A 14,860-nucleotide genomic window follows, 5' to 3' on the forward strand; every position below is an offset into this window, starting at 1 on the left:
ACCAACAGCAGTTACACCCCAAAGTGCTTTTTAAACTGAGGATGTCATTTATTTAAGATAGCACCATAGTGTACACAGACACTTTTACACGGAGTCCTGCCCTTCACAGCGTACAATCTAGCAAGATGCAAGAATAGAAAAGGTGTTACCCACTGCTCCACCTGAAGATTTAAATGAAAAGCGTCACATCAAGGAATGTCACTGGTTGTCTTACTTATTGCATCGTCATGTACATCCATGCCTGATATGTGCTCTACATCAATTCCTGATCCATGCCAAGCACTGCAGTTCGGTGCCTTTACTTGCACTAAGCAAGTCTTTCAAGAATACTGCAACTTACGCTAGGATTGCCCGTTTTCCCAACAAATATGACCCTTCCCCCACCATGCCTGCTGACCTGATGGGGGAAAAGCAGTAGGTATGGAGGAGCGTGGAGGACTCACACTGGTGCCAGGGCAAGCCAGGAAAAAAAAAAAAAAAGGAAGAAAAAAAAGCACAATTTACACAAAACAAATTGCACACATAGACCATTTGATTACACTGTTGTAAGTTAATGCCTTTTGTTGCTAACAGGAGCCTGTCCAGACTAGCACGAAAAACATACATCGACCAGAAACCAGAGTTTACCTCAAGTTTGGTATCTTCAGCATCTTAAAGTGCTGCAGGGCCAAGAGCTAACATGCCCTGTTTGCCACACTCTGGGAACCACCACTGCTGTATTCCTTCACTGTTTCCCCCTCAGTGAGGTACCAGCTCTATCCAGCTTCGTCCTTCCACAGCAGGCGCGTGCCAACGCAGCTGTAGTTACCGGGCAGGGTGAGCAGCCACACTTCTGACCAGCCTGGTACGCTGGCACTAAATTCTTAAAACCAAACCACCTCCCTGCACACCCCCACACACATTCCCTTTCCCTTAAATTGCAACCTGGCAGCTGAGAAACACAGAACTGCCAGCCCTGAGGGGCCTGAAAAGCAGCAGCGAACAACTTCCCTCCCGCAACGCACAAAACTCCAATTCTATTTCCAACTCTCAAGTACAGAATTCTTATTCAAAAGGCACTTGCTACCCATTAATGAGCCTGGTTACAAATGCTGAGCCGCCTTCTGCTTGGTCCCCAGCGCTTCAACATCCTTCCAAGTTAATGAGTGTTGCCTTAACACCATTTCTGCTTTATGAATATTTTTCCTCCTATGTACCCAGCTGCTTCTGCCCCAATCCAAAAAGCTACACCTCCCAGCTCCCGCAAGCGGCCTGGCACTTTCCCTCACATGCGGCTGTCTGTCTTTGACAGACACCTCAGTCAATGCACATGACATAAAACTGACTTCAGAAATATTTCTTAGCCATTTCCAGTAGATAAAGATGGAGGAGTTTTCCTAGGGAAGGACCAAGATAAGCAATTCCAAAGGTGGGGGATTTTTTGCTCCAAGGGTCAACTCAGATTATAACAGTGACAGAAACAGGTGGGAAATGGAGTGATTCAAAAACAGTGTTATGCACAGCAGGGCTGAACGTACCGATCCCATCAGATCCCATGGAGAAGAGCCACATACATGATCAAAGGAGAAGAACAGTGGGAGCCCCGTAGGCAAACTACACGGGCAGAAAGCAGAAGAGTGAAAGTATCCAGGAAAGCTTATAGGAAATTAAGAATCACTTCATCTGCTAAACACCGGACCCTACTTGGTCCCAGTGTGACCACTGCCTGTGAGGTCATCTGTGCACACTGGCAAAATGAGCAACCACAGGAAGGTCAATAAGCCCAGAGGTGCCCGAGTGTCACCTACCCCAAAGACATGGTGAGAAGCAGCAGCACTGTCCAGCAGCAGAGGGAGGCAGCCTCTGGAACTTGTCTCTGGAAGATATCAGTGTTTTTCCTACCAAAAGCTTCCCAGCTGCCATTTAGCCTAGAGAAAAGCAGAAGAGGACTGAGCACAAGCAGGCAAGGTGCTGATCCACGGCAAGTGGCACAGCAGGCAGATGAGAAAACCAATCAGCTAGCCATACAGTTCCCAAGTAGCATGAAACGTGGAGAGGAAGCAGCCCAAAACCAGTGGGGAATGAAACAGAAAGGAGATGCAACAGAAGCAGATAAGGATACGTTTTTGGAAGAAGGAAACAGTGCAAAGAAAGTAAGCCAAAAAACTGATGCGTAACTGGTTCTGACCCTATGGTGTGGCAGAGGAGTTCGGCCCTCAGCAGAACACAGGAGCCTGTGGTGATTCTTCTGGGTTACCATTTGTGCTGGAAGGCGCTGTACACAAGTCAGTCAGCTCCGAGACACCATTAAGCTATTAATTCAAATCTGATGCAAGAAGCAGCTTTAGACAGTTCTTCTTCCAAACCAAAGCTATACCTGAACCTCTCCAAAGACTGTTCTATCCCCCCAACAGTTATGTTTTCATCACCTCCAGCAGGCACGTATGGAAATGCTGCAGTACAGGTTTCCACGCGCACACACACTTACTCTGCCATAGCTGCACTCCCCTTCCTAGCAGAACACCACCAGGAGCTAGAACATCTTCCGCACCCTTTATCCAGGAAGTGACATCGCTCCTCTGAGAAGCACAACAACTGACCTGCACCAAAGCTATCCACCATATCTTCTGGAAAGGAGCTGCTATCAGCCTTTAAGCTCTAGGTTTCTGTTCCAAAATAAGAAAGGCTTTAGGTCCATATAAAAAGAGCAATGTAAATATTAGCTATTCATTTAATTGCTTTCAACTAATATATATATATTTTTTAAAATTAAGTTTATTCATTAGGCTTACGTTATTTAGTGAGACTATAGTTACACCCAAATTAACGTTCACTTTCAAATGAATCAGGATGCGAATGCTGCAATTTCCCTTAAGCTACAGACACTTCAAAATTACCAGATCAAAAGAATGACCAACATTTTACTCTTCTAGTTTTTTCAGAAGTTACTCATGCTCTTTAACAGCTTCCTAAACACATGCTTGCCACTTGAATGAGTAAACATCCTTGCAACGTTTATTTCACTTTCTGTGCACACCAAAAAATAAGTTAAAATGCCCTAACAGAGGGCTGTCTAAGAAACATATACTACACCTGGACCAAGTATGAAAACCCTGTGAACATCAGACAAGGCTAGGACTGTTACCAGTATCTATTTACGCATGTTTTATCAGAAGCAATTCCTGGAGTTACTAGAGTGTTTTCCAGACAATGAGAAGCTTTTAAAATGATCCTAAAACCATTTTGTACCAATGTGGAAAAGTGTTGAAAAAATTCAGTTACACTGGTAGTCAGTAGTTAGTAGAAAGTGCTCAAAAAGGAGAGTCCATTTGTTTTTCTTGTACTCTTGTTTTCTCCACTCAGGGCATGAAAAGTACACGTTCATGAAACCTTACCATTTGGATTTTAAATTTCCTGCTTATTTCTCATTTCAACTCTTCTGGTTATTGCATCAGTCTCTCCCTCAGTTAAGACATGATGTGAAGAGCAAGGACGAGTGGAACAGCACAGTCTCTTCATTCAAGTAGCTTACAAGTACCTTTCTAGAGATAAACAGGAGAAGTATTTTCCAGCACCTTCCAGGAATTACTACTCCTCTCCTCAAAGGGAGGGGAGGAACTAGGGCAAGTTAATAAATATGAAAATAAATTATACCCTTCTCCCCACCAACAAACTGGTTTAGGCTATTAACATCAATAGAAACTTTATCTTTGTTTGGATACAAACATCTAAGAGGTAAAGCATCTGTGTGTCATGTTCAAGCAGCATGTTTAAACAACATGAGAAAAGTTAGTACCACGTAGGTTCTAGCTTTTCGGGATGATCCTTCAGACAGATATCTAATTCTACAGTATCCTGTTCTGAGTCATGTAGTTCCCTTTAAATGGTCGTAAGACACTACCAGATTCCAAAACAGACAAAATTCAGTGCTTTAGTACCTATCAGCCCTTCACAGAACAAATGTTCACATGGAAAATCCTTAATACCACACATGCATTCTTTTCAAGTTTGATTACAAAAAACAAGCATAACATATTCCCTATCTTTGTTATAAAAGGCACATTTAGGCAGTTTTAAATGTGCTCAATGTTTTGTTTCCAGTGTTAAAAATAAATTGTTTCAATGAAAAGGGCATCTTCAGGAGGTCAATTTAATCTTCGGTAGGCAACAGGAGCTGCTGTGGACATGACGGATGAGGATACTTTTCCGCTGATCCAATATTCTTATAAAGATATAAAACCTCTGCAGATCAGCTTTAGAAGGGCGATCCACAAAGCAGTCTGCAGAATAAAACTTTTCTGTCAGTTACTTGGTATTTTTGGTTTTATTTTTCTGTTGACGCTGCTGCCATGGCTGGTTTCATGCCTTCGCGTGTTGACTTCAGCTCCTCCAATTCTGTGTTTAGTTTGCTGATCACCCACTCCAGGGCATCCCGACCCTGCCAGGAAAATACTAGAATTTAGGATCAGAACAGATATACCACCACTGCTCATGTTTCTATAGTTTTTCCTCTGTCAGACATAGACTTGTTTTAAAATGCTTTTCATGCCTTGCATAGTTTGATACTGGATTATATTGATAATTCCTTAGCATCTTCTTATGCAAACTTCACTACAAAGGCATTTGCTTAACTCATGACCAAGATGTAATTGCAATATTGGTGCAAGCTCCCAGTGGTGCACTTAGGCAAAAAGCCCAATTCAGCAGTTAAGTTCGCTTACGTGAGAGCATTGCTGGTTCTGCTGTTTGCTGCTCCCACCACGCGAGGAACATCAGCAAATCTATGGCAAAGTCTAGATACTGTTCTCAGATTCATTAACCGAGCTATATGGACGGTTTTTGAGAAGATCCAGGACAAAGAAAGGTAGTCTTCCAAGTGCTCTTTGAAGTAACAACTAATAGATCAGATATCTAGCAAGACTTCAGGGATGGGCTCGCTCTGAATTCTGTATTTACGCACAGCAACTTTTCAGCACATAAACCAGACTAACCGAGAGACTACAGTCGCACATTTTATATCGAGGTACGGCCTTCCTCTGTTTAGCTCTCAGAACAGGAGTGCCTCAAAGCCAGGCACTGACAGCCAACGCTTTAGTAGGAGCTGGGGAATCCAGCAAAATACGCATGCCAAAAACCTTTTGCCTTAAGAAGACCCTGTAGGAGGTGCACCCTAATGAGCACAAGATGAGCATGCAGCCAGCCCCACAATGAAGCCAGGAGAATAAAGAGAAGCACTTCAACTAAACAAAAGTGAAAGATTTTTAGAGCTCCATTATCTCAGAATGACAGCTTTTGCCAAAAAAAGCAGATGGGATCAGACCAGGAAAACACCTGGCCTTTTTTCACTTAAAGAGAAGCAAAGAGATGTTCACCTCTAGTAACCTGCTAAGAATAAGAAGTACCAAGAGTGAAGAATAGTAACTGGGAGCCACACGGCTCTGGCCAAGTCTAGAGGAATTCTGGAGATAAAGGGTCTGAGCCCAAAAAGTCCTAAGTCTTCAGAAGAGCCAGTGTCAGTGTTCAAGCCCTCTGAGAGATTGAGGGAAGAGGGGGAAACAGCCCCCCCCACACACACAGAGTTGTTCTGAACTCTGATGTACTATTTTTGTTGCATGCGTTATAGGCGATAAAGTGAACAAAAACCTCTTGAAGTGTCCAGAACCTGCTGTCATCCTTTATAAACCACTAAGCATGAACAAGAATCTACATAAACAGATTTGAAAAACTAAAAAAAAAAAAAAAAGAAAAGTAAAAAAATCCACACATACCCTTGAAGAATTTTTTTGGAGGCTAGAAACATTACTCTGGAATAATATTAAAAGCCCAGTTCCAGGCTGCAAAGTGTAGCCTATTAAAAGAAATAGAGTTTTACTATGAATAAGAGCATATTTATCTCAAGATCCTCACTAAGTTCAGTGAAGGGCTGACTCTGTTTCTCTTCAGGTTTTTCCATATTACAGGGACTCACAGAGTAAACACTAATTGCTATGTCTGCACTGGCAGGTAGTCCTTAACCTGAGAAGAACTATCCATGTATCACAAAAAAGTGTTCAGCTCTTGGCCAGAGCTCAGAAAGGGAGATTCAGCCCTATCCAGAATTACCTTAAGAACTGGTATCTTTAGTTAGTTCAAGATAAGCCTTTAAAAAATATCAACAATAATCAAGAAAACATTATTTGAATTGTCCAGTTTAAGTAACGGGTTGCTGAAGAAAGTCTGTAGAAGAATACGATTTGAGTTCCTTCCATTTGAGCACCAAACAGATCATGCTTCAGCATGATGTAGAAAATGCTCAGTAAAATAATACTGAGATTTTTTACAGGCCCTGACTATGAAACAACCGGGTCATAGTGTTTGAGTTGATGTATTTGTTGACAAGATAAAATAAAACTGAAAGAAAATCCATGACATGCAACTGGAGCACCAAGATATTTCCTTCAGCTTTTAGAACTACATACGTCTGCACATTTCCTTAGACCTGCATACACTACATGCTGTATTTTGCAGCCAAGAATAAATTTGTGATATTGGCAGGGAAGATTTCAGGAATATTCTGCACCGGAAATTAAGTTACAAATCTTAATAAGATACAAAGCCTCCAAGTTCTGTACAACTACCCAGTTACCAAAAAAAAAAATCTGACAGAGGATTGATCAATAAAGTTTCATATTGCACAATAAATTCTGTAGTAAGTCATTAAGCAAGCACATTCATAACAAAGCATGCATGTTATATTAGTCTTTATCACATATGTTAGCAGTATGACGTGCTTGGCAGACAAAATGCTGCATATGAGGATTTGTTGGTAGAGCTGAAGTGACTGATAAATGCTGAGCCTTTGTAGTTGATGTTTTCCAGAAAAAACAGCCATAAAAGCTCAGTGGAATGAAAACACAAAAGCAAACACTCACGGCATACACTGATCTCAAAGTAAGCAGTGTAAAAAGCCCTACATTCTTAAGTAGGAGAAGCAGCATAATGGATTTTTTTCTTTTTTTAAGGAATCTTATTAGTTGAAGCACAAGCCAATACAGGAATGACAGAGACAGGCTACACTGACTAGTGGAAGGAAAACAGTCTGCACAGAGGAACCACAGAGGCAAGAACACTCAGTTCTCTCAGCCCTGAAGTCAAATTTTTTCATAGTCACATCGCCTAAGGGACACGCCACTACTGAAACGAATGTAACTACAAGACCAATGAAAAACACGCACAGTCTGGTATTCTGACAACTTCAAGCTTTGTACGGATTTCCACAGAAGTTCACAGAAGGGCAACAATATTCCTCAGGCATAAGAAAAGCAAATACAATTTCAGTATGCAAAAGATGACCCCTGTTAGGCAATCTGTTTCAAGAAATCAATTTTATATCCTAAGAGCACAATTCCGTTTCATTTTCATAATGCCAATTCCAGTCAATAACCAATTTATTATTTTCCTCAGGTACCAGTTTTACATTCTGAAATCACAGAAACCAGAACCAGATCAAATACCTGGTGGAGAGACTCATTCACATGCCCAGTTATCTGCAATCATCATTCCACTTTCAAACCATAAGCAATACTGATGGCACAAGACATGCCTGCAGCAAGGTGGCTGTCCAGAGGCACAAGCACAGGTTAATGGATTCAGTCGAGATCTGACCTACTCCCACTTCCTACAACTGCAGTGTAATGAACATGTTTGCCATTCCTGTATGCGATGTATATAAAACACACATGCAGGTTAATTCATGGAATTCACATGACAACAATCCATGCACATATTGGCTAGAAAGCTGAAATGCTGTACCAAGAAGAAGAACGCTGGCATTACCACTAGTTAGTACAAACTGTAGATGTGGAGAACTGCTAGCTTAGGGCGCTTTCAGAATTTTGAATTATCCACTCAATAGCATCCCACCCCTGGAGTAACACAGAAAAGATTTACAACGTATGGCAAATGATTTTTCCATCGTCATTAAAAAGATTAACGAGTCATCTGCCACCTCTACCTCGGAGCAAAATCTCAATACTAACTTCCTGTTTCTTCAGAACAACAAAAGGTTTTTCAGCAACTTTCATGAAGTTTAAGAGGGGTGCCGAGAACACAGAAGCACAGCACAGCATGAGAGGAGAGCTAGTAACAGCAGAGTAGGTTACTGGGTAGCAAAGAAAAGGCTGGTAACAGCAAGTACAAATTCCCGCCAAGTCCAATTATTCTAAAGTGACTCTTCAGTGAAACACACAGGACAAGAAGGTCTTTTGGATTTGCAAGAAGCTTGTGAGCCAGTGTGTTCCTTGAAAACGGCAGAACAGAAGAACAATCTCTAAAAGAAATCGAGCTCTCACACAGGCAACACCTGAACAAGTACCAAGAAAGATTTATGCTCTTTCTCTGAGGGCAACAGAGACATGAGAATTTGGCAGATACCACGAGAGGAATTCAATCAGCATTTTTAAGTGTGCCTACTTGATCTGGCCATTCCAACTAGCTAGTGCTTTGCTTCCTCTGAGTCATCCTCAAGTTTGGTTGTGAGCCAGGGTTTGGACTTCTCTTTCAAGAATATACGACCCACACAGACTTTTAAATGGAAACTGGATCACACTAGAATTGTAATTTCTCTGAAATACATTCCATTTATGATTTGCAAACAAACACAGAGAGCACTCAGCTAGTTAAAGTTACTCTTGAGTGTCTAGGAATTACTCACCACTCCTCCTTCATCCCCTGATTTTAACCTGTTTTCCTCTCATTTTTGGAGAAGCACACAGAAGGGAGGAAAAGGAGGCTTTCTCCTCTCTCATCTAGTTGGTCAATACCTCCTATCAAGTTGCCTTACACTGCCTTGGTCAAGCAACATCTCTCACAAGGGCAAAGGGCTGGTCAAAGCGCAGGCTCTCTGGCATAGCAGAAGTTACCTGGGCCAGATTCCCACTGTGCTGAACCTCTCCAGCAATGCAGAGCACAAACTCAAATTTCAGGTGCACCCATCCTGCTGTTAGGCAGTGATGCCTATGCCTCTCTAGCAACTCCATTTCTTTCCCACTTTCCCTGAAGAAGGACAGGACAAAGTGCCCCAGAATAAGCACTCCCGTAGCTCCGGCTGTGCTGAAGTGCAGCTCCACGGCTGCAAGCCAAGTAGAAAAAAACAAGCACAGGACAGAGGAGTCGGTGTAGTGTTACCTACAAAAGCCAGCATAGTTTCATCTCTTCAAAGAATATGCCTCTGCTTACACTACCTTACTTTCAGCCAAAGGCAAGGAGACAGCTCAGTATTGGATAGGAACTGGAACAACTGACAGCATAGAAAATATGCTAGCATTAACTGCTAAACCCAGATTATAAAGACTGAAAAGGAAGTTATATTCACTACTAGCACGAACTCCTGGAAATAGGAGGCTACTGTTTAAAAAGGTGCTTTGGGGAAAAAAAATCCCCCAAACCAACTAATAATATGTGCATGCTATGTGTAACTGCAGCATGCACACAGAGGTTTGTTTGTGCTGATGTGCAATTCTAGCTGAAAATCAAAGAATTAGGAGTGAAACCTTTTCATACTTTCGGAAATTATATTCTAATTGTTGAGGTCCCACAAGAAAATTAGTTGAAACTGTGCATAAAAGTTTCGAGAAATTAAATACAGTATTCAGCACACACAACTGACGATTACTATTTCAACAAAAAAGAAAGGCAGGGGTGGGAGGGAGAAAACAGAATAAAGATGTACCTTTCTGGCATTAGAAGATATTGTGTTTGCCATTAAGCTTTCCAGGTAACTGCTCAAGCTAATGCCTTTAACAGTAATAATTGCTTCTTGAGTTAGCACAGTTCTGTAAGAGAATAAAGAGAAGTTAATATTGAAACTGAATTGTACTAACATAATGTCTCCTATACGTCAAGAAGCACACAAATATCCTTACTTACTTTTCAGGGTTTTCAGGATGAGGTCTGTAAACCAGTCTCTCATCAACAGACACCAAGTTTGTGAGAGTAATCTTAAAAAGAAAAAAAGAGCTAAAATCCTCACTTCCCACTTTCATTTTTCTGTTATTAAAAGCACTACTCAATAGTAGAGCACTCAATGTCCGAGACAAAGCAGCATACACATAATATAAAACCCAGAACACAGTCAATAAAAAGACATATAAAGGGTGATGCGCCTTCTCTTATCCGAGATCTAATTATATCCATCTAAGTTCCTACTCACAGTACAAAGCACAAACAGTTTTCCATTCGTTTTCTCTGAATGTTGAGTCTTATCTGATTTATGGCATGTAATTCAGAGAGGCTCTTCAAGACCAAGACCATCATAATAATATTTGGAGTGTACAGAAAATTAATACTTAGGAAAGATAACGCCTCTTCTAGAGAGACAAGGCTCTCCCACAACAACTCCACTTCCAATCTGATAGTTACAAGTTTCCAGGATACCAAAATATAGCATACTAGTTCATTTACATTTTGTGAAAAAAGGCATTTAAAGTTAACACTTTTGTTGTAAATGGCAGTGTAACGTAGAACAACTTATTAATCTAAAAGTCAAACTATTTTACTTGCATTCCAAGAAATAATCTTACATTTAAAACAGAATCACAAATGTTTGATCTCAAAGTATTTAAAGTTCCCTATTTGTGGGAAGAAGGAAGAAAAGAAGAGCCAACTAAGATGCTACCGAAGACGTGGAAATTGCCGCATCTCCATGCAAGAAGCAAGCACATTTCTAATCTAAATGTTTAGAGTAAAACATCTAATCTCCAGAACTAATTACCAGAAACTTCTTAAGCTACCACTCACATTAGTTGAGCAAAGCTCCATCTTTTTTTCCACTGGATCTACCACAGAATGTTCCTCAATGTAAGTCAGAGTTCTACTTGTTCCTAAAATCTGAAAGTTAAGGACAAAAAAAAAAAAAGTTAAGTACTAAAAAAAAACCCAACCCTGAAACACATGAATGTCAAGTCCTTAGTGACTCCAGATAAATACGAAGTAATTCATGGATACCAGAACACTGTGATCTGTGGCAAGACTGCATCCTGCTGGGTTGCATCAGTCATATAGCATGACACAGACCAGTCTGGAAGGCACGGATAGACATACACACATATTAAAGCCTACAACGTATTCTTGCTGCTAAGTACACTAATTACGGCTTATGTGATATTTGTGGATGATATTTCCTATAAATTAAGCTTTTACTTTGGATTCAGCTCTAATTCAGATGACGACATAAAAATGTATCACACCCTTAATAAACCATTAAGACCATAAAAGCGTACCGCTTTCACAATACTTGGCAATCCCCACTCCGTGCTGAGGAGACGGTGACTATGCAACCTCCCCTGGTTATCAAGGCTTCTGTCGAGGACATCTACTCCTACCACACATGGATTCATTGGGTTGGGGTACTTCCTCATAGCAGCTTTGATCACTGTATCCCAGGGGTGTCTGTAAAAAGAAGAGGAGACAACATTTGTAACTTTTTTGTATTTAATTACAAGTATTCAGACAACACTAACTCAGGAATCTAGTTTGCATAATACGGCCTGTGCCGTAGAACTTTGTAGCTCTCAAAAGTCCCTTCAGAATTCAGTCATGCTTGGAAAGGCAATAAGGAAGTATTGATACACAAACAGAAAAAAAAATATATTACTTCCTCCAGAGTGAAGAAAGGAATTACTAATCCAAGACTAACAGAAACAAGGGCAGGGGCAACAGTGACAAATTGCTACAAGTGTAATTCCAATCAGCTGTGCAAACAACCCACAATGACAGGGTAGCTGTCCACAGAGGTTGTTGAATCTCGATCCATTTCAGAACTCAACCAGAAAAGCAACCTGACCTAACATTTAAGCCAGCCCTGCTTTGAGAATGGGGCTGGATTAGATGACCTTCAGAAGTTCAGTGTGAGATAAATTCTTCTATAATTCTAAGCACACCAAATAAATCAAAGAAAACATCATTAGCTTCTGTTTCTTTCTATAGCAAAAAAGCAAACTGAAATTTAATTCAACTAAAAGAAAAATCAAGACGTTCAAAATAAAGAAATAGATTTTCAGAAATCAGATCAGCTCACTGTCTTAAGTCCGTACTCGTACTACTGCTTCCAACAGCTTGGTAGCATGAATTACATTTATGGATACTTTTCCCAGTAAAAAACTGGTTTTATGAAACAAGTTTTGATAATCTCAAACTCCTGGAATCAGAGAGCCCCACTACTGGAGGACAGGCTGTCCACACAGCTCTTGTCGTGGGACTTCGTATTTCTGAAATAGAGGAGGCTAGAGAAATCATGGACTTGATCCAATGCAGAAATTCTGTCCTTCAGCAATGATTTCTGTATTTAGCATAACTGATAGATCTGAAATGAAAGGTTTGTAACCTTTAAAGGCACCTTTAAAAATTCAACTATTGATACCTAACTTAAGAAGGCTTAGGGGTGCCAACTGGAATATAAGAGTTGCACTTAGGGCCCTAAATAGATTTGATTTTTAAGAACACTACTTTTAGTCTCAAAACAGATGGGCATCAACAGTACATCACTGCCAGAACAAATAAAAGCTTGGAAAAATACGTTCCTTTCCAACAAGAAGAGTAAGGAAAGATCTTTCAGCTTTATGGGTGCAAGCAGGAAAAATAGAGCCCTCAATTCCTACATCAGGAGAGCTGGAAGACCATTGCTTTTTATCTTCAGTGGCTATACATCATAATCAACAGAAGATACACAAACCCGAAAGGTCAAATTTCTGTTAAGTGTCCTTGAGGGATTTTAAGAGTCAGAGATCTGATAAGGCACAATATTTTTTTAACCCCTGAACTGAACTATCTACACCCACATAAATTACACCATAAGATGGGAGTGTACCAATTCAGATCTCAATGAGAAAATGCCAAACAAATATTGATTTTGTGTTTCCCAGGTGACAGATACTCATCTCAATCTCAGAAATGACACCATACAGAAGCAGCCTTTACTAGCCTCTGCCTATCATTTCATGTTAGAAGTTACAGCTTACCAATACCAGGCTAATGTTAAAGTTGAACACCTAGAACCTATGTCAGCGTAATGAATTTGTTTGCGTTAATGTAATTAAAGGAGTTTAAAACTGCACATCTGGGATATTTTGTAAGAATTATCACCCCTGGTGCTCTTCAGGTCTCAAGATTTAATTTTAAGAGACCTGTAGAAGACGAGTTATTGGTGGCATTTTAAGAGCTGCACTGGAATTACCGTATCCTCCACGTCAGCTCCTCGGTACAGCTTGTTACATATCTGTCGATACTTTTGCCTATGGTTCCCTCGTTACACAAAAGTGGAACTGGATGACCAGAACCATGTTCAAAATACGTGTAAAGCAGAAAAGGACTGTCGGTAAGAAGACGTACTCAGCTGTCACTTAATGGCTGGCTGCTTGGCATCTCTGTGTATCTGACAGCTAAGGCAAGATACACAGTCGCTCTGTCCATAACTCTTGGAATATATCAAGTATGTCAGTAGTTTGGGATACATTTTTTTTTGACAGTGTGAAAGTTATTTTTCCTTAGATACCCGCATCTTTACCAAGAAATCACGCTGTCGAGCCGGCTCTACCACTGACCTGCTGGAATGGCATTTCCCGCGCAAGCGGCAGGAGGTGGGAGAAACTCTCGCAGGGGGTCCGAGCACGCAGGAAAAAGCTTAAGGCGATGAACGACCAGCAGCGGAGGGTGCGCTGATGCACCGCTGGGGACCGTTCCCAGCCCACCCCCGCTACCGGAGGATTTAACGCCGCCAGAAGCCAGTGTCCCCCTCCCTCGGCTGCCGGGCGAGCCTTCGCGCCGGCATAACCGCTCAGGAGCCATGGCTGCTGCCGGCCTTCTCGCCTGCGGCCGCGCCTGCGGCGTTTCCTATTTCCGCTCTCACCCTGGCAAGGCCCGGCTTCCCCCGCACGGCTCGGCCCGGCCCGGCCCGGCCCGGCCCGACCCGCTCGCGCGGCCGGTGGAAGGAGCGGCGCCGCCGCTCAGCGCGGGGAGCTCGCCGCCCCTCAGCCCTCTCCGCCCGGCGCCTTACCCGAAGACGTGCTCCGAGCTCCAGATCTTCATGGCCGCCCGCGGTCTCTCCTCAGGGCCGGCGAGGGAAGGCGCGAGGGAAGGCGCGCGGGCGGCGGCGGCGGCGGCGGCGGCAGCCCGAGCTCGGCGGCGCCTGACAGCCTCGCGCCGGCCGGCCGGCGCGCGCGGACAGCCACGGGGGCGGGGCCGCCCGCGCCGGCACCAGGCGTGCCCCGCCGGCTCTGGCGTCACGCGCCGCCGTCCCCGCCTTGCCCCGCCCACCTCCCCCTCACCGCGCCCGTTACGGGGCGTCAGCGCGACGTCGGGACGTCGCTGCGTGGCGTCAGTTCGCGTTGGGAGCGCGCAGCCGGGACACGCAGCTCTGGGTTACCAGGAGCGGACGGATCACGCGGCTTTTAGCAAATAAACCGAGTCACTGACGTTGGAGATTCGCGTTAAACACGCCGGCAACAGGGGATGCAACGTAGAGGCAGGGGTATAGTGCGTGCGTTGCTACGCCTGGGGGTGACACGGCGGTGCTGAACGCCTTAACTGACCCAAAAGCCTCTGCACAAAGTAGTGTTGTAGTGAGCATCTCGACATAAAACGTATTACGGAGGGAAAAAAGAGGAAAAGGAGACAGGTTTTCTTATTTCCCACCAGGCGCTGTTGAACGTTACCGCAGGACAAACTGGCACCGCGCGCGTTACTCCACAACGCCGCGGGAGACCCGACCTCCTCCGCAGCGGCGAGGAGCAGACCCGGGGCGCCGAGGCGCCCTCGCAGCCCGCCCCGCCCGCGGCAGCGGGGAAGCCTGCCCTTCTCAGTGGCATCGGCTGGGCGCGCCCCGCCGCGCCCGCACGCCTTCACTCAG

The 14,860-nt window shown here is 43.3% G+C and overlaps 1 protein-coding gene across 4 annotated transcripts; it reads right to left on the reverse strand.

The window, feature by feature from the left end:
* Positions 1-14,064, reverse strand: PRELID3A (PRELI domain containing 3A). 4 transcript variants are annotated; one of them, XM_086609189.1, is made up of 8 exons: positions 14,009-14,056; positions 11,238-11,406; positions 10,756-10,845; positions 9,886-9,956; positions 9,689-9,791; positions 8,207-8,257; positions 7,027-7,029; positions 1-4,417 (listed from the first exon to the last, which is right to left on the reverse strand). In XM_086609189.1, exons 1-8 carry the CDS (start codon positions 14,038-14,040, stop codon positions 4,304-4,306), a joined length of 633 nt encoding a protein of 210 aa, XP_086465315.1. In that variant the 5' UTR covers positions 14,041-14,056; the 3' UTR covers positions 1-4,303. The 4 variants fall into 4 exon arrangements, with proteins under 4 accessions (XP_086465315.1, XP_086465314.1, XP_086465317.1 ...); XM_086609188.1 differs by lacking the exons at positions 7,027-7,029; positions 8,207-8,257 and having other exon boundaries at positions 1-3,521; positions 4,289-4,417; XM_086609191.1 differs by lacking the exons at positions 7,027-7,029; positions 8,207-8,257 and having other exon boundaries at positions 14,009-14,064.
* Positions 14,065-14,860: the final 796 nt, after the last annotated feature.

The sequence above is a fragment of the Tauraco erythrolophus genome, chromosome 3, assembly GCF_009769465.1.
Source record: "Tauraco erythrolophus isolate bTauEry1 chromosome 3, bTauEry1.pri, whole genome shotgun sequence".
In the NCBI taxonomy this organism is placed as follows: domain Eukaryota; kingdom Metazoa; phylum Chordata; class Aves; order Musophagiformes; family Musophagidae; genus Tauraco; species Tauraco erythrolophus.